General features: G+C 34.4%; 1 protein-coding gene across 4 annotated transcripts in view; it reads right to left on the bottom strand.

Annotated features, from left to right (window-relative positions):
- AGO3 (argonaute RISC catalytic component 3) overlaps window positions 1-19,960 on the bottom strand; it is a 122,458-nt gene that overhangs the window by 68,289 nt on the left and 34,209 nt on the right. For 2 of the 4 annotated variants that reach the window (XM_082615311.1, XM_082615312.1), the window contains exons 3-5: window positions 16,066-16,186; window positions 11,939-12,147; window positions 10,998-11,134 (exon numbers count right to left, since the gene is read on the bottom strand). In XM_082615311.1, the coding sequence (XP_082471437.1) occupies window positions 10,998-11,134; window positions 11,939-12,147; window positions 16,066-16,186 (467 nt within the window). Of the gene's footprint in view, window positions 1-1,907; window positions 1,981-3,283; window positions 3,359-10,997; window positions 11,135-11,938; window positions 12,148-16,065; window positions 16,187-19,960 lie in introns of those variants that run through there. The other 2 variants (XM_082615314.1, XM_082615313.1) reach the window with 2 other exon arrangements.

The following is a 19,960-nucleotide window of genomic DNA, read 5'->3' as shown; positions in this document are numbered from 1 at the left end:
TCTTCTCCCTTTTTTTCTTGATGAGTCTGGCTAATGGTTTATCAATTTTGTTTATCTTCTCAAAGAACCAGCTTTTAGTTTTATTGATCTTTGCTATCGTTTCCTTCATTTCTTTTTCATTTATTTCTGATCTGATTTTTATGATTTCTTTCCTTCTGCTAACTTTGGGATGTTTTTGTTCTTCTTTCTCTAATTGCTTTAGGTGCAAGGTTAGGTTGTTTATTCGAGATGTTTCCTGTTTCTTAAGGTGGGATTGTATTGCTATAAACTTCCCTCTTAGAACTGCTTTTGCTGCATCCCATAGGTTTTGGGTCGTCGTGTCTCCATTGTCATTTGTTTCTAGGTATTTTTTAATTTCCTCTTTGATTTCTTCAGTGATCACTTCGTTATTAAGTAGTGTATTGTTTAGCCTCCATGTGTTTGTATTTTTTACAGCTCTTTTCCTGTAATTGATATCTAGTCTCATAGCATTGTGGTCGGAAAAGATACTTGATACAATTTCAATTTTCTTAAATTTACCAAGGCTTGATTTGTGACCCAAGATATGATCTATCCTGGAGAATGTTCCATGAGCACTTGAGAAAAATGTGTAGAGAATCTGATTTTCTATTGGCTATCTGTGTTTCCTCTTTTGTGAATTACCTATTTTTTTTTTTTTTTTACTGATTGCCTTATATCCCATAAAGCTCTTGGTTATATATGCTGTAAATATTCTTCTAGCATTTTAACTTTGTTTATGTATTTATAAGTTTTAAACTTTGACAGAGCCAAGCTTATCAGTATTTTCTATTATGATTTATACATTTTACATTTTGTTCAATATTAGAGATATTCTCTTACTTTTTCTCTGAATGAATCTTATCTTATTTTTTATTTTGGCCGCACCACACGGCATACAGGATTTTAGTTCCCCGACCCGGGACGGAACCTGAGCACCCTGCATTGGAAGCATGGAGTCTTAACCACTGGACCACCAGGGAAGTCCCTGACAAAATTTTAAAGTTTTGCTTGACAAATTTTAGATTACAATCCACTTAGAAATAAATTTGGGATATGATGTGAGATGGGTCTAATTATTTTTTTCATATAGTTAACAACTGCATAAACACCATTTATTAAACATTTTACTCTTTCCTCAGTGATTTGAAATGCCAACTTAATATCAACAAAGTTTCCATACCGCCCCCCCCCACACAGCTTATTTCTAGGCTTTATATTCTGCTTCATTAATCTGTCTGTCCCTGCAGTTTAAAAGGTGTGCTAAAATTGTTACAGTTTTAACATAAGGAGGGCAACTCCTCCTTCTTTACTCTTCTTTAAAATTATATTGATTTTTCATCGTCACTTATTTTTTCCACATAAATCTTAATATTGACTTATCAAGTTTCACAATATACCTGATAGAGATTTTACTTGAAATTGCATTTACAGATTAATTTTGGGAGAACTGACATCTTATCAAACAGTCTTCTCAATAAGCCTAATATATTTCTTTCATTCAGATCTTCACTTATATCTTTCAATAAAGTTTTATATTTTAGAGACCTCTCAGAAATCTTTTATTCCTGTGTATCCCCTTTTCAACCCAAACTCTCAATGTCATCACATTTTCTAAAGCTCAGTTAAGACATCATTTACTTCTACAAATATTTTTCTAACTTTCCAGGCTCAATTAGATACTCCTCCTCCATGTTCTTGGTTTTATTTATTCATTCCTTGCTTAGTATGACCAAGAGTTGTGCCAGGCATGGAGGTAGACTGGTGAATAAGATGGACAGTCCCTAGCTTCATGGAGCTTTCATTCTAACAGGAGACAAAGAATAATAAACACTTATAATTCAAGGTGACACATGGTATTACAGGGGAAGTATACTGTACTATGGGAATACATAAGAGAAATACCTAACTCAGACTTGGGGGAATGGCTGGATGGGGGGCAAGAAGGGTGTCAAATACTGCTTCTCAAGGAAGTAACATGTAGACTGAAACCTGTAAGAAGAACAGAAGTTAGCAAACACAATAGTGACTAAATATCATAGTACTGACATCCTTGTCTTACTCTTGATTTTACTGGAAAAGCTCTGCTGCTTAACTGTAAAATCTACTCTCTGAATATGTTTCCTCCCTTGGCTTCCTTGACACCATTTCTTGGCTCTCATACTGCCTGTGATAATCATTAACTGCTCACTGGTTCCTCTTCCTTCCTTAAATGCTAGTATTCTCCATGGCTCTATCCTTTTCATTCCTGTTTTCAATCTAAATACTATTTCTAAAGTTTTTCCATTTTCAGAGTTTCAAATATGGATTTATATACTAAGGAGTCCCAAAACTTTTACTTTTAGCTCACATCACTACAGATTTTCACATCTGCATTTCCAACTACATACTACATGACTCTGTCCTTACGTTCCATAGAATCCTCAAGCTATAGACATATTTACATTTGACATATTTATACATGGTATATACTGCCAGCTAACCAGCAACAGCAGACCTACCTCCCATATTCAGTATTATCACTCATACCTGGTATGAATGAGTCACTATTCTGAATGTATGTTGGTGAGTATGCCCTTCTTGAAAGCTAGTTTATAAAAGCCAGCACAGTTAGCTAGCACAGTCACTGAAGGTTTGGGAATATGAAGGTTGTTTCAAAGACTGAATAATCATAAAATTCTATAGGCCAAGTATAGGGTTTTGTTTTTTTATTTTTAATATGTCAATTTGGCTAGGCTACTACTTGTCAGTTATTCAATCAAACACTAATCTAGGTATTGCTGTGAAGGTATTTTATAGATGTAATTAAAGGGATATTATCCTGGATAATCTGAGTTGGCCTCATTCAGTCAGTTGAAAGGCCTTAAAAATGGGGCTGAGGTATCCCCAAGAGAGAGAAGAAATTCTACCTATGGACAGCAGCTACAGCCCATACCCATGTGTTCTAGCCTGCCCTTCCTGATAGCCTACCCTAAGGATTTCAGACTTGACTAGCTAGCCCCTACAACTGTGTAAGCCCAATCGCTCTCTCTCTCTATGTGTCTCCTACCGGTTCTGCTTCTCTGGTTGAACCTAATACACTAAGATTGTAGCTTTACTTCCAAAAACCAATTCCTTCAAAAACCTAGTAAACCTTCTGGTCTATTCATTTCCAATCAGTTCCATGTACCAGTAACTATACCCAAAGTTTTTTTCTGGACATGGTTTTTAAACCTAGTTTTTCAACTTAATCTTTGTAATATGTTCCTTCCTCTCCATCCCACATTAGACCATCACCATCTCTTACCTGAACTAGTGATTGAAAAAGCCTCCTAACTGGTTTCTCAGATTAGTTTTTTTCTCCTCTATCTATTCTCCACACTGCTGCCAGAGGTCTCTTTCTGGAAAACAAATATGATCATGTCACTATCCTTCTTAAAAACTTTTGAAGTCTTCCTACCTACAGGATAGAGGTAAATTTATTTTCTATTTCATTATTTTCTGTTTTTAACTCTTATTTCCTTCTATTTTTCTTTGCATTTAATTATGATATTTTTCTAACTTATTAAGATGAATGTATAGGTTATTGATGCTTTTCTTCTTTTCTAATAGGCATTTAATTTAAGGTTTTAAATTCTCTCTAAGCATTGCTTTAGCTAATCATACCAATTCTGATATGTACTATTTTCAATACTCTTCAGTTCAAAATATTTAAAATTTGTGATTTCTTCAACCAATGGGTTATTTAGAAATTATTTTTTAGTAATATCCAAAGCTGAACTTTAAGTTCCCATAGGAAAATAGCAGCAATTTATTTCCAAAATTTCCCACTTTCCTCCTAGAACTCAATACAGAGCAACAAAGATAATGTAAAAAAGAGAGAAAAGAAAAGGAAAAAAACCCCTACATCTTCAATGAACCTAGGAGACAATAAAAACCTGAAAATGCCAAATTGTAAGTAAATATGGCCCAAAGTACTTGGGACTAGTAGAACCTATGCAAGGGAGAAACACATGAAAGATGAAAGAAAGCCTAGTGGGGCAAGAGTAAATTTTCACTCTAGAGAGAGAGGGTCCTATTCTAAGTGGGAACTGCAATGTTTAGTTCTGAGATTGAATGGGGGAAATCTCAGAAGGAAGTAGAGAAAGGAGGTGTAGAAAGTGTCATGAGAGTGAGTAGAGGGTGAACTAGAAGTGACAGATCCCAGATAGGATTACCCTTTTAAAACCAAGGCTTGCATTTTTCCTCTATAATGTCAAACTTGGAGAAAAGTTAAAAGAATAGTACAATGAACTACCATGTACCCTTCAGAAATTCTCTAATTGCTAATGTTTGAGCAGGCACTTTAAAAGGCAGGAGCTGAATTCCCCTGTTAGCAGAAACTCCTTAAACATATATTACTCAGAGGCAAAAGAGATGTGCTTTATTTTGACGAAAGAACCCATCAGAACAACAGAGGACAGAGGCTTTGAGCAGAGAAACCTGGAAAACCACCTTGCTCCTAATGTCCTGTCCCACCTCCCTCTCCCACTCCAGTCTCTTCTAATAGGTGATTTGGGAAAACTCATCTCATTCAAATACGAATAACAAAAGTGATAAGTATCCATAAAAAAATACCATTTAAAACATGTAAAAAAGCAGCACAACGTCCCTGACAAAGAAAACTCAACAGAAAATACCACCACGAAGTAGATAAAAAATTATAACGCTACCTTTTAACATGAATTCAAAACTTCTTAATGCAGCTATGAAGAAAGATCTCAGAGCAGAAATTTAAGAGCTAATAAGGGGAAAGACAAACAGTTAAGAGAAGATGAAATAAGCACTGAGAACTCATGAAAGAAATGGAAGAAAAGGACTTTTTCAAATTCAAAAAATGAAGACTAAAATACAATGAGCAAATGGTAAAAATTATATCACAAAAGGCACAGTAAGGAGCAAGTAGGATGGAATTTTTAAAAAAAGAAAATAAAATAACAGATTAAAAAAAACAATAAAAGAGTTGAACCTACATTTTCAAAGAGAATTCCATGTTTTAAATAAAACTGACCCAAAATGCTCAACACTGAGAAAAAAATCTAATAAAATAATTGTAAAAAATATTTCCCCAACCAGACAAAAAAAGCAGGTCCCTTCTAGGGAAAAGAAAATCTGCTGACATCATATTTCTCTACTGAACATTCATTGTCAGAAGACAGTGGGAAAATACCTTTAAGAAACTCAAGAAAGTGTGATTCAGATAAACCATAATGGAAAAGAATATTTTTTAAAAAAGCATGTCTGTCTCTACGTGTAGAACTGAGTCACTTTGCTGTGCAGGCAGAGATTGCCACAACATGGAAATCAGCTATACTTCAATAAGAAAACATTGAATGAAAAAAAAGTGTGATTCAATCATTTTATGTCTAGCCAAGCAGTCCTTCAGGAATAAGGCTATAGACAAATGGTTTTCAATATGCAAAAACTCAGCTCTTACTCATATGAGCCCTTCCTGAAGTAACAACTTGAGGACAAACTGCAACCAAGAGATGACAGGAAAAATTTTAGCAAAAGGATTTGCAATTAGCACCAATACATATAATTGTAGATTTAAGATGAAAACGAATGAACATACAGGTGACAGAATGGAATGTAACTGTTAACATGCTCAAAAAACACTGGAACAGTAATATATACGAATAAATGAATAACAGAAAAATCATAAAAAGTAGCATAAACTCACTGATCGCATTTTACAGTAATAGACAGGAGTCAAAGTTGAAAGTCAAGTAGTATAAAATTTAAGCAAAATCATAACAACAATAAAATAATGCTATATTGGCTAAAACTAGTTAAAAAAGGAGAGGGAGGAAAGAAGGGAAGGAGAAGAATAAAGCTAATATAAATGTTACTCATTAAGGAAAGCAAAAGATACTGCTTTAAAGAGAGAGAAAGATGAGTATTATATGAAGGTATGAAGGTAACCACTGATGAGAAAAAAAAAAAACTTTCCTAATAACAGAACTAGCATTTAAAAAGCACAGAAAACATACCACATGGATTATAATCCTTTTGTTAGACAATGCAGATTTTTGGCCCAAAAGTACAAAAAAGTTACTTTATCATTGTAAAGGGTATAAATCACAATGAAGAATACAGATAGGTATACATATGCTCCCAATACTATAGCAGCAACATCATGAAAGTGGAAATATAAGAAGAAATAGAAATACAATAGGAAATTTAAATTTATTTCTCCCATTCTGAGACAAGTAAACAAAAATAAATAAGGAAACAGATGATCTAAACAACATAATCAAAATTGAAGTGCTGATGGATATTAATTTAACTCTATCCTAAAAAATGATTATATCTTATTTTCAAATAGCTATTGAACTTTCATTCACAAAATCTGACCATATATTAGGTTACTAAAAAAAAAAAAACCCTCAATAAATTCTAAAAATAGAAATACAAACCACATTCTCTGATTAACAGCACAATGAAACTAGAAATTTATAACACAATCAGAAAATAAAAAGATCTTCAATATGAAAATTTAAAAAGTCTCTCAAACAACATTTGGATAATATGGGAAATACAAATGAAATCTGTGGTGTTTTGAGAAAATAATATAATAAAAAACTAGATATTAGAAGCTTTGGAACATAGCTAAAACAGTGATAAGAAGAAAAATAACTGGGTTTTTTGGGGTTTCTGTTTGTTTTTATCTTTGGCCACGCCACACGGCCTGCAGGATCTTAGTTTCCTGACTAGGGATCGAACCCACGCCCTCAGCAGTGAAAGTGCGGAGTCCCAACCATTGGACCACCAGGGAATTCCCGAAATAATTTTTTTAAATACTTTTTTTAATAAGAAAAAATGAAATTAAATGAGTTACTAATATAGTTCAAAAAGTAAGGAAAGGGGCTTCCCTGGTGGCATAGTGGTTGAAAATCTGCCTGCCAATGCAGGGGACACGGGTTCGAGCCCTGGTCTGGGAAGATCCCACATGCCGCAGAGCAACTGGGCCCGTGAGCCACAATTACTGAGCCTGCGCGTCTGGAGCCTGTGCTCCGCAACAAGAGAGGCCGCGATAGTGAGAGGCCCGCGCGCTGCGATGAAGAGCGGCCCCCGCTTGCCACAACTATAGAAAGCCCTCGCACAGAAACAAAGACCCAACGCAACCATAAATAAATAAATAAAATAAATTTTAAAAAAAAGTAAGGAAAAACAACTAAATTAACTGAAGAAAAGTGGAGGAAAAAATTTATAAAGCTAAAAAGAGAAATTAAGGAGTCAGAAAACAGAAAGCCAGAAAACTAAGAAAAAAATTCAAAAGCTCTTTGGTGGGGGGAGGTGGTGGGGTGAGGTGGGGAGAAAATACTAGTTGATTAAACTACCTCTCCTAATTAAGAGTAAAAAGGAAAAAGCACAAATATAAAAAAGAAACTGTGGGGATAAACCACAGAAGTAGACAAAACTAAAAAAAAAAAAAGGAACTACTTAGTAAAGATACGTTAGATATAGATAAAATATATATTTCTAGTAAGATATAAGCTACCAAAACTGAATCCAGAGAGTCTAAACAGACTGATTTTTCACAAAATAAATGAAAGATTTAAAAGAGCTACCCACCAAACAAAACAAAACACACCAGGCCACAAGATTTTACAGGGGAATTCTACCAAATCTTAAAAGAGCTGATAATTTCAATACTATTTAAAAACTGTTGTACATTTTAGAAAATGGGAAACTTCTAAATTCTTTATGAAATAAAATATTAATACCAAAACTTGAAAAAGACTGCACAAAAAAGAGAAGAGTGCAGATCAGATCAATCTTACTTTTTTGCAATTTGATTAAAAAGGTAAAGCATTAACTAACAGATTCTAGCATCACATTAAAATAATCCAAAAATACAAGTTTAGTTCAGTGTTTGTTAAAAAAGAAGAGAAATATCATACCATCAGCTCTATAGCCACTAAAAGACATCTGACAAAATTCAACAACCATTCTTGATTAAAAGTACTCAATAAAATAGGAACCAACAGATGCTCCTAAACATATATATACATATATGTATTTAATGCAGAAACACTGGAAGCATTCCTTCTAAAGTAAGGAATAAAAAGAGGATGCCCACTACTCTCTAATGGTTAACACTGTCCTATCTAATTAGTCAATATAATCTGATAAAAAATATTAGAGGTATAAAAATCCAAAGGAAGATGTAAACCTATCACCATCATAGATGAAATGATTATAACCTAGACACTGCAAGGAAATCATTCAAAAGTTAATGGAATTCAATAAGGCAGAGAGAAAAAAGTTACTATACAGAAATTAAATGCCTTCATGTACATAAACAATAAGCAGTAAGAATCTATAAACCCATTTAATAGGGAAAAAAGAGAGAGAGGACATATCCAGGAATGATAATAAGAAATGTGCAAATTTTATGTGAGGAAAACTTTAAAACACTCCTGAAGTAAACAAAAGTAATCCTGAACAAATGGAAAGGCATAGTGTTTTCTTGGACAGAATGACTCACTATCTTAAGACTCAGTAACTTAATTAAAAAATATAATGAGGTCACAGTAAAAGTAACAGTCCATCCTCCCATAACCACTAGTTCTGACAAGGTATTTCTAAAGCTTATATAGTGAGATAAGTAAGAATGGCCTAGAAATCCTGAAGAGAAAAATGAGACTAGCCCTAGAAGATATTAAAAGTTATAAAAGAAAGGACTGACTGAAACACACAGCCCCACCAAAAGACAAATTTCTACATGACAAAAAGCAAAAACAAGACCACACCAAAGATCAAAAGACAAATAACAACCTAGGGATAATATTTGCAATTCATATCACAAAGGGCTAATCTCCTTGATTTCAGAAAGCTCTCCCAGTAAATAAGACCAAAAATCCAACAGAAAAAAAGGAGCAAAGGACATAAAGAAATAAGGTGGCCCTTACATATGTGAAAAGATGGTCCAATGCAAAATAATAGTACATAAGGAAACTATTTCTTGTAAATCTGATGGACAAAAATCTAGAGTTTGACACCTCTAGTGGCAAAGGTATAGGGAAACAGGTAGTCTCATTTACTGATGCAAAATATTTACAATCTCAGTGGAGGGCAATCTGGCAGTAACAATCAAAATTACAAATATATTGACCCATCAATTTCACCTCCTGGAATCTATCTGAAAAATACAAATATATGAATGATGTTCTGAAATGGAAAATAATTAAAAACAGCCCTGGTCTTCCCTGGTGGCGCAGTGGTTGAGAGTCCGCCTGCCGATGCAGGGGACATGGATTCGTGCCCCGGTCTGGGAAGATCCCATATGCCGTGGAGTGGCTGGGCCCGTGAGCCATGGCCGCTGAGCCTGCGTGTCCAGAGCCTGTGCTCCACAACGGGAGAGGCCACAACAGCGAGAGGCCCGCGTACCGCAAAAAAAACAAAAACAAACAAACAAAAAAACCCAAAAAAAACCCAGCCCTAGTATACACCTAAAGATGACTTTAAAAATACATCATCTCGACGTATCCCCACAATGCAGCTGAAAATAATGACAAAACTATGTACTGATCTGGAAAGACCCAGGGATCCTTGGAGGAATGGCTGATTCCAGGTATAGAGGAGGAAATACAGGATGAATCTGGAAAATTCTGCTGTGTCAGAAAGAAAGCTATCAAAGACAATGAATTATCAACAGGACAATGTGATTTTCCACATAAGAATTCCACCTAATGTAAAAGGAATAACAGAATTAGAAAAAATACCAGTTGGTAATCCCTAGTGAAATAAATGACTCAGGTAACAATGATCAACGAATGGAATATCAGTGACTGAAAGACTGATTGGGAAATTTACAATGGAGAGGTCAGGCCTACTGATCTCTGAACATACTAAGCAATCTTAGTACCACTAAAGTTGGGACCACTATATACTATATGCCTCCTAATATGATACAATACAGAGCATTTATGAATCAGAATTGAATTGAGCTTACAGGGCCAACTTTCATTTTCAGGAAATATAGGGGATAGAGGAAGAAGACAATGACACCACAAGAAAACAAAAGACAAATCCAGATTTTTGGATATTCTACAGGAACAGTGAAAGTTTCTACAACAAGTCAATGACACAAAAAAGGAAAAAACAAAACAAAACTAGAGGGAAGGAAATGGGACTACTACATTTTTAAAAGGCATAATAGCCAAATGTGATGTGTGGATCTTGTTTAGATCCTGATTAGAACCAACCAACTATAGAAAGATATATTTGAGACTATCAGGGAAATCTGATTATGGACAGGGAATTAGAAACTACAAATAAATGATTAAATTTTTTACATATGATAGTGGCATTGTGACTGTGTAAGAAAACATCCGTATTTTTAGAGGTGCACACTGTAGTAGGGAAAAAATAACATGCTGTATGGGATTTGATTTAAAATTACTACAGTAGAGGAAGAAATGTACATAGTTTAAGCAAAGGCAGAAAAATCCTGACAGTCTGGATATTGGCTACCTAGGCAGCAGTTTATCATACTAGTCTCTCTACTTTTATATATACTTAAAATATTCTTAAAAAAAAAAACACCTAAAAATGAGAATGCAATTAGCACCACATTAAACATCAGTAGTAGGCACAATCTAAGGGTCACCAAGACCAACAGACTTCTCTTCCTTTAAAATATGTATTTCATAGTGAAATACTGACTTATATAATTGTTAAGGACAAAAATGAGTTATAATTGCTCAGATGATCATGTCAAGGCTTTTACATTTGCTTTCATTTGCTTACTTCATGTTTAGTAGCATTCCAGGAAAAGTTCTATACAAAGGATTTCTAAATGAAATGTAATAAAAAATAAAGGTTTTTCCAGTTTGTCTTAATATATGTCCAAATATTAATTCAAGACACCAGTACATATAATTACATATAAAATGTACATATATACAGACACACACACACAGGCCATATAGAAATCAACTACCCAACACAGAATATGGTTTTAATTCCCTTACCATCAATATTAAGCATCATTTTCCACATGGCAGGCCGAACAGACTGATGGAATCCAAACCAAACTTCCCTGCCCCCTCCCAGAGGGTGGTCATATCCTTCTGGAGCTGAGAAAAAGGAACGCCCCACAGGCGTATATCTACAAAAATTAAAATGGCATGTTCAATCTTTTCCTTCCCATTGAGTATTTAAATCTGCAGAACAGGTGAGTCTAGAGTATATAATCTTAACTTATCATAATAATGCCTCTCATTATGAATATATGAAACTAAACATTTTCCAAATTTGTGAAAGCAAAAAGCAACCACTCAAAATGAAAAAACACCATCCCTCACTGAAATTCTCTATACTTAAAACTAATGTTTGAATAAGATTAAATTTTATTTAAAATAGTTTAAAAAAATAGTTCTAACCTTAGAAAATGCTAAAGAATAAATAATTATTGATCAAAAAGCTACTTCTATAAATGTTGTTTGTAGGACATAATATTTTTCTTTAAAAAGACACACTGATCCTATACATATACACATAGATACACATACACATGTGAGATGCTAGTGTGATTAAAAAAGTAACAATTTCAACACACTTTGATACTGCTATACAAACAATGAAATTACCTTTAAAACACGGTGATTTAACTAAAATACTAAAACCGATAATGTATCAGTTAGTCAAGATTTATAGCTCCTAAGAAAAAGGGTTAGACATTTTTTTCTGAAAAAAATAGCTATGCTAATGATGTGCATTTACTTTCACAAGTCAGAGAATTTTATGTAACATACTTCTCTCAATGAATTTGTATGCATGCTATTCTTCAACTGAGATAATCAAAATATACAACATCTGAAGGTTAACCAAAGGAAGACTGCACAACCTACTTTTGGGAAGAAAGCTTTCATACTTAAAATCTAAAGAAGAAAAAAAAGCCAGAAGCACCCACTTCATGGAGGGCAGATGTCGTAGCACCACATCAACGGCATGGACAGGATTAGTGCTGATTGGCTTGTCTAATTCCAGTGGCTCTGGCAAGGTCCGTCCTGTCAGTACTTCATGTAGTAGGTGCCAACTCACCCGAGAGACAAATTTGATTGACACCTTGAAAGGTCGATCTTTTCCACCTTCCCCAGGTAAAGTAACATCTAAATCTACCTGTTGATGGGAAAAGAGTCAACTGGTAAAAGTTTTAAAAGATAAATACAATAATTTTTAACTGATACAAATATTTAAGAGAAAACAAGGCAAATATAAAAAAAAACAATCTCAATGTGAAATCAATAGACTAAAATGTAAATAAGTTATTTATGCCAGCATTCTTTGTCATTGCAAAATATGGAAATTACCTAAATGACCATTTAGGCAGATATAAAAAAAAAGGTAACGGAACTGCTATGGAATAATTTCCAAGCTACACTGTTATGTGAAAAAAAGCAAGTACAAAAGATTACAAATAGTATGCCATATTTTATGTGAGAAAGGGGGAAATGGAAAAATATTCATATATCTGCTTATTTTTGTAAAAAGAAACACAGAAAGCATGAATCAGAAACAACAAAAAAAAGGAGTTACTTTCAAAGGATATGAAAGAACAGATTGGAAGAAATAAAGGAGAGATTAACAATTCTGAGTATATTTTTCAGCTTAGTTTTGACTTTTGGAAGCATGTTAAATTAAATTCTATAACATTAAAAAAAATTAAAATAAGATCAACAAGGATGGAGAGAAAAAACTAAAACTGAAAAGATACAAAATCAAATGAAACCAAATGCATTTCAAACAAATAACATAGCCAGATTGAAAGAATATTTTTAAAAAAATAAAAAAAAAAGAAAGAAAAGAAAACACTAATTCAGCTAACTCCTGAACATAATATATTGACTATACTCTTGGTTAGGCGTGTGGAGGAGGGGTGGGTGGGAAAGAACTGCATACAAAATAAAACCTTAAACTCTTACTACTATGTTTGTTTTCTGTAGTGATATAGTGTAGTAATTCAGAAACTGTTTTATATGTACTGTAGGACTGAACAAATAAGTAAAAGTGGTAATACTTTGGAGAGTCAGGGGTTTAAGGGAGAAGGAAGACACAAATATGCAATGTAGGTAGTAAAGGAAGAATCCTTTTGGGATAGACTAGAACTGGAAGAATCAGTCTGAATTCATGATTTCCAATAAACATATTGTATGATATTGCATACAATAAGTGGTACTTGCAGGATACATATGTTAGGTATATTATATGAATGTAATATTTATTATCTGTTTTGTTTATCTATTTACTTATTTATATATTTATATTTTCTATCTCTATCCATTGAAAGGGCTTATAAGCACATATACCCCAGCAGCAATGAGCACATCCAGTACCCAGATTTTGGTTTCTAAATTGTATTCCCTAACTAAAAGAAAACAGTGTACCTTTGAGATATGGCTGGTTGCAGGACTACAGCAGGGAAAACACAAGATGAACCTGGAACATCTTGTGCCCAAAAGTAAGGAAATACTCAAAAAAAAAAAAAAAAAAGATGTGTCATGACAAAAGCACACAGGAACCAACTTAAAGGGGCTGCCACAGGCAAAATCTGGGACAATTTGGGCAAATAAGGATAAAGAACTAGAAGAGAAGAAAATGCGCTCCCTTACAGTAGAATAACAATGATTAATGTAGAAGGAATGACAGAATTAGAAAATCACCATTACTACATAATAATAAACCTTCCAAGCAAGAATCACCCATTACTAAAAAAGTCTAAAGAGAAACAGGATTCTTAAAAGTATCTCCCTTATAAAAATTAAAAACTTTGGTGCATCAAAGGGCACAATCAACATAGTGAAAAGGCAACCTATGGAATGTGAGAAAATATTCCAAAACATATATCCCATGAGAATACATAAAGAATTCCTAAAACTCAACAACAAAAAAACCAAATAACCCAATTAAAAAACGGGCAAAGGAGCTGAATACACATTTCTCCAAAGAAGATACACAAAAGGCCCATAAGCATATGAAAAGATGCTCAACATCATTAGTCATTAGGTAAATGCAAATCAAACCCACAATGAGATATCACCTCACACCCAATAGGATGACAAATATCGAAAATTCAGAAAACAACAAATGTTGGCAAGGGTGTGAAGTATTTGGAACCCTTGTCCACCGTTTGTAGAAACATAAAATGGTACAGTCACTATGGAAAACAGTATGGTGGTTTCCAAAAACACTAAAAATACAATTATCATTTATATGATCCAGCAACTCCACTTCTAGGTATATACAGAAGAGAACTGAAAGTAGGCATTAGAAGAAAGATTTATACACCCATGTTGCATTATTGCATTATTTGCAGTAGCCAAAAGGTGTTCATCAGTGGATGAATGGATAAACAAAATGTGGTATATACATTCAATGGAACATTATTCAACCTTAAAAAGGAAAGAAATTGTGATACACGTGACAACATGAATGAACCTTGAGGACAAATACTGTATGGTTCCACTTATATGAGGTCCCTAGAGTAAATCTATGTTCAAATGGGAAAGCAACCCAAGTGTCCATCAACAGATGAATGGATAAGTAAAATGTAGTATATACATACGATGGAATACTACTCAGCCTTAAAAAGGGAGGAAATTCTGACACATGTCACAACATGGATTAACCTTGAGGATACTATGCTAAGTGAAATAAGCCAATCACAAGAGACAAAACACTATGATTCCACTTATATGAGGTACTAAGAGAGGTCAAATTCATAAAGACAGAAAGTAGAATGGTGGTTGCCAGGGCCTGAGGGGAGGGAAAATGGGGAGTTAAGTGTCTAATGTGTATAGAGTTACAGTTTTACAAGATGGAGATGGATGATGGTGATGGTTGTAAATGTACTTTGCCACTGAACCATACCTTAAAAATGGCTCAGATGATAAACTTTATGTTATGTGTATTTTACCACAATTAAAAAAAATACTATCTCCCTACAAAAGAAAGAAGAATAACTTGAAAGGAGAAACTTGGCAGATACCAATTTAACCAAGTGATCGAAGTTAACATCACCATTAATGGAACAAATACATATTATGTGCCTCCTGATACGATGCACTATTAAGGAAAGAACACTTATGTAATAATATTCCTGCCAAAAAAGCTTACTCAGGGGCTCCCTGGTGGTGCAGTGGTTGGGAGTCCGCCTGCCGATGCAGGGGACACGGGTTCGTGCCCCGGTCCAGGAAGATCCCACGTGCCGCGGAGCGGCTGGGCTCGTGAGCCATGGCCGCTGAGCCTGTGCATCCGGAGCCTGTGCTCCACAATGGGAGGGGCCGCAACAGTGAGAGGCCCACGTACCGCAAAAAAAAAACAAACAAAAAAAACCAGAGCTTACTTACTCAGAATCTAACCAAGAGGAAGCACCAGAAAAACAACAGAGGGACATCCTACAAAATAACCTGCCTGTAATCTTCAACCATGTTAATGTCATAAAAGGAAAAAAAAAAAAAAAAAAAGGCTGGGAAATTGTTCCAGAATAAAGAAGACTAAAAAGATGTAACATCTAAATACATTCACTAACCTGGATTGGATTCTGTACTAAAGGGAAAAAAAAATGCTGAAGGACATCATTGGAACAAATGACAAAACTGGAATAGGGGGCAGATTAGACAAAAATATATCAATGTAAAATTTAGGAAAGTTGGTAACTGTACTATGGTTTTTATCCTTGCTCTTAGGAAAAACACATTAAAGGGCATAATGTATAAAACCTACTCTTGAATGGTTCAGGAAAAAATAAGTATGTATATGTATCTCTATATATAGCTGTCTCTATAGATACAAAGAAAGTAAAAGAGAAAGGAAAGAGAATGATAAAACAAATGTGGCAAACTTTAAGAACACTGATGAATCTGGGTATATATGAGTTCTCTGCATGATTCTTACAACTCCTCTTTGAGTTTGAAATTATTTCAAAATAAAAAGTTAAAATAGATAAATGATACATATATAGATTACAATAAAATGGCAATAAGTGCATTTAAAAGACATTGCAAAAGTACAGCTTTCTGATAAAGGAATGCATCTTACCCCTGTAGTTGCCACAGGAAGTGGATTGGCTGTGTAAAGGCTTCTTTTTCCATCATAAACTGGTCTACGGTCCCCAAATATAGTTACTTTAAAATGCTGAACCATTGAGTCAACCACCTCCCTAAAAAAGGGAAGAAATGCATTCATATAATCCTCTGCATCATGAAATACAAAAATCTTACCTAAAGTAATTTCTTACACTATTTAAAGCTGTCCAAATTCTAAAAGATATCATACATGGTAAAGATTTTGCTTTCAGGACCATGGCTTAGGATACCAGAAAGATTGATTTCTGGGAAGGGATGATATGAATTTCACAAAAGACAGAGAAGAATGAATCCAGTGAATTACTTAATCATTTTGGGACACAGTTGACCTGCAAAATATTATCCTTATAAACTGATCCAAAATCCCTTTTACCATCTCTAAGCACTACCTGACACATTCACCTCTCTTTATCAAAGAATATGATGCTCTTTCCTTTGTGCTCAAAAAGTACCTAGTACATATATCTATTAGAACACTTACTTCACTGTATTATAATTATTATTATATACTTCACTTCTACTAGACTGTGAGATTTTTAAGAGCAATAAACACACCCGTATCCTGTACCCCCCACCATTCCTCTACCCACCCATTCTTCCAATGGTATCTAGCCAGTAAGGATATTTTGAAACCTCCATTTTTTTTACCCAGCAAACATTTTTATCCTATATACTTACATGGAATTATATTAAAGGTTTTTTTAGACATTTTAAAAAATTTGCAGACTACAGAGAGAATAATACCAAATATCCACAAATCAATATTTATTTTTACGTAAACATAATTTGTAAAAGCAGTGGAAAGATATCTAGAAGGGTATGTATCAAACAGATACAGTGGTTAGTTACCTCTGGAGAAAGAAGTGAAGAGAATAATGATTTTTTATTTTGTTTACACAATATAAACATATTACAATGACAGTATACTCACATAGTACTGGTATAATTTACAATACATTTAAAAGAATGGGAAAAAAATTCAATTCTAGCCCAGTGAAGTAGAAGAGAAAGGAGACAAAAAAGCATTTTCTGGAACAAAATAATTAAGCTGATTTGATACCCAGAGGGATTTTCCAAATGTTCAAAATTTCTATTTCCCTGCCTTTCAATTTTATTTTGCAAGTATTTCTTGCACCAGTCTTTTACTTTCCATTACCAATTACCATCATCCTAAATTAAAACCTCATGTCCTAGTACCTGAATTATTTTAAGTTTCTTGTTTTTTATGTCTGTAATTTTTTCTTCTCCGACCCAACTTATATCCCACTGCCAAATGAGTCTCCAAACCCCACTTTTATTCTCCAGGTACAAAAGCTTAAGTTAATCATGCTCCTCAGTTCATGCCACATTATCATCATTCATCTATATAAGACTCCTCTTCTAACTAATTGATTTCTGTCCTTCCATATTCATTTCTTATTCCCATTCTTCCCAATAAGTTATTTTTTCTAATGTGTTTGATAAACATTCTTCTGTTTGTATATATTCCTAACTTTACCCTCTGCACTAGGTTCTTAAAATCTGTTCACGTTGCTGTGGGACACTTAGTTCCTTGTGATGCAAAGTACTCCACATGTTGTCTACTTACTCTCCCAGCAATACAGACTCAGAGTATCTTTAACAGTCAGCCACCAAAACAATGCTACAATGCAGTATCTCCTTCTATGTCCCCTTATGAACTTGTGTGAGAATTAATCTCTGGCTATATATACCCAGGAACAAAACTGTTAGGTCCAAGTGAATTTTATCAATTAAATGATGAAGAACTGCCAAACTGCTCTGCAGAATGGCTGCACTGAACAATCCTCCTGGAGGTTCCTATTTCCCTACATACAGACAAGATTTGGCATTATCCAGCTTTGCTTTCTAATTTTTGCTAGCCCAGTGGGTAACACTAAAAGCTTGTTTTATTTAGATTTCTCTTATTACTAATGAATTTGAGCATCCCTTCATTATTTGTGTTTCTTCTTTTGTGAATTCCCTGTTTGTTTCCTTTGTTCATTGTCTATTGGGGTCCTAGTCTTCTTGTTGAATTGAAGGAGTTTCTTTGATAGTCTAATGTTAATTCATTAACAGGTTTAGTTGTTGCAAATATCTTCCCCCAAATGTTACCTGCCTGTTAACAATGTCCATGTATTTACTGAACTGAAATCTTTAATGCTGTATCATCAAATTAATCATTTTTTCACCTTATGGTTTCATGCTTTTAAGGTTTTAAGAAATAATTTGCAAATATTAACTCACAAAGATGTACTATGTTTCATTAACTCTATAATTTTATCTATATTATGTTGGTCACTAATCCATTTGAGGTTCTTCTTTATAAACAGTATTATGTAAGAACTCAATTTTATTTTTCTCCCTACCAGTTTTCCCCCACCATCTACTAAACAATCTATATTTAACTGATCAATTTATAATGCCAGTTTATCTTATTAAGTTCTGATCTGAGTTCTCTATGTTGTCCCAGTGGTCTCCTTGTCTGTTCTTGGACCAGTATCATATGTTTTCAGGATTACTGGAGTGTTTTATTATGTTGTAATGTGGGGTATGGCAAGTTCCTTTTCTTTCTCTGAGATATCAATAACTTGGAAATTTATGGAAACATTTATTCAAAACAAATTTCGAGTCCTCCCCCACTGCCCCAAACTATCAATACAATAAGGAAAAGAAACATATCTAGTGCCCTACATGTAGTAAATAATCAAAAAATATCTGTTGGGACTTCGCTGGTGGCACAGTGTTTAAGAATCCGCCTGCCAATGCAGGGGACACGGGTTCGAGCCCTGGTCCGGGAGGTTCCCACGTGCCGCGAAACAGCTAAGCCCAGGCGCCACAACTACTGAGCCCATGAGCCACAATTACTAAGGCCCGCATGCCTACAGCCCCGTGCTCCGCAACAAAGAGAGGCCACCGCAGTGAGAAGCCGTGCACGAGTGGCCCACCCCCGCTCTCGTCACAGCTGGAGAAAACCCGCACACAGCAACAAAGACCCAACCCAGCCAAAAATACATAAATAAATTTATTTATTTTTAAATCTGTTGGTTAAGAAACCCTCAAATAATACAAACTCGAGAGACAAGGCTAGTATGCTAAAAACAAATTAGTGTATTAAAAGCTACTGACAAACTACCACAATAAACAAAATAAAAGAAGATGAAACATAATACGGGTAACTGTAAAGTCTAAACACTTCTGTTTGAAAAGTTCAACTGCAGTAAGAACAAATGAGAGGATCTAAACGTACCCACTGCTCTCGTGCAAAGGGGCTTTAGGTGACTATAAATCCAAAGTCAACTAATACTGGGATGTAGTTTCTTCAAAATTAAAGAATTCAGGTTGCATATATTTAAATACCCAGTATAAGGCAGGTAACCATCCCATCAAATATTACACACGTCATTTCAAACTCTGGAGTAGTACTCTGTGCAATTTGGAAAAAACTTAAGACCCTAACAGAAGAAACATAATCATGAAAAGGTAATCCTGATAGAAACTCACAAAATATGAGCAAAAATAAATCAAATTAAGGACTCTTAGTCTAGAATAGGAAAGAGTCAAAGGAAATTAGAGAAGTCTTCAGCTATTTTGACAGACTGTCACGTGAAAAACTGAGTAGAGTATCTTCCTTGTATGGGAGGACAGAATTAGGACAAATAGTTGGAAAATATAAGGAGCTAGATTTTGGAACAAAAATTTCCAACATTTGCTAACCACCACAGTTATTCATGAGTGGATTACACTATCTCATAAAGTACCTGAGTTCATCCTTGCTAGAACTGTTCAAAAAGCACTTATGTCAGAGAAGATACCGACTAGAAGATTGAAATGAATAATGTCTACAATCC

The sequence above is a fragment of the Mesoplodon mirus genome, assembly GCF_964341445.2.
Source record: "Mesoplodon mirus genome assembly, chromosome: 3".
NCBI classification, from domain to species: Eukaryota; Metazoa; Chordata; class Mammalia; order Artiodactyla; family Ziphiidae; genus Mesoplodon; species Mesoplodon mirus.
Note: the sequence above shows the minus strand (reverse complement) of the source record. Positions and strands in the feature narration are given on the sequence as shown.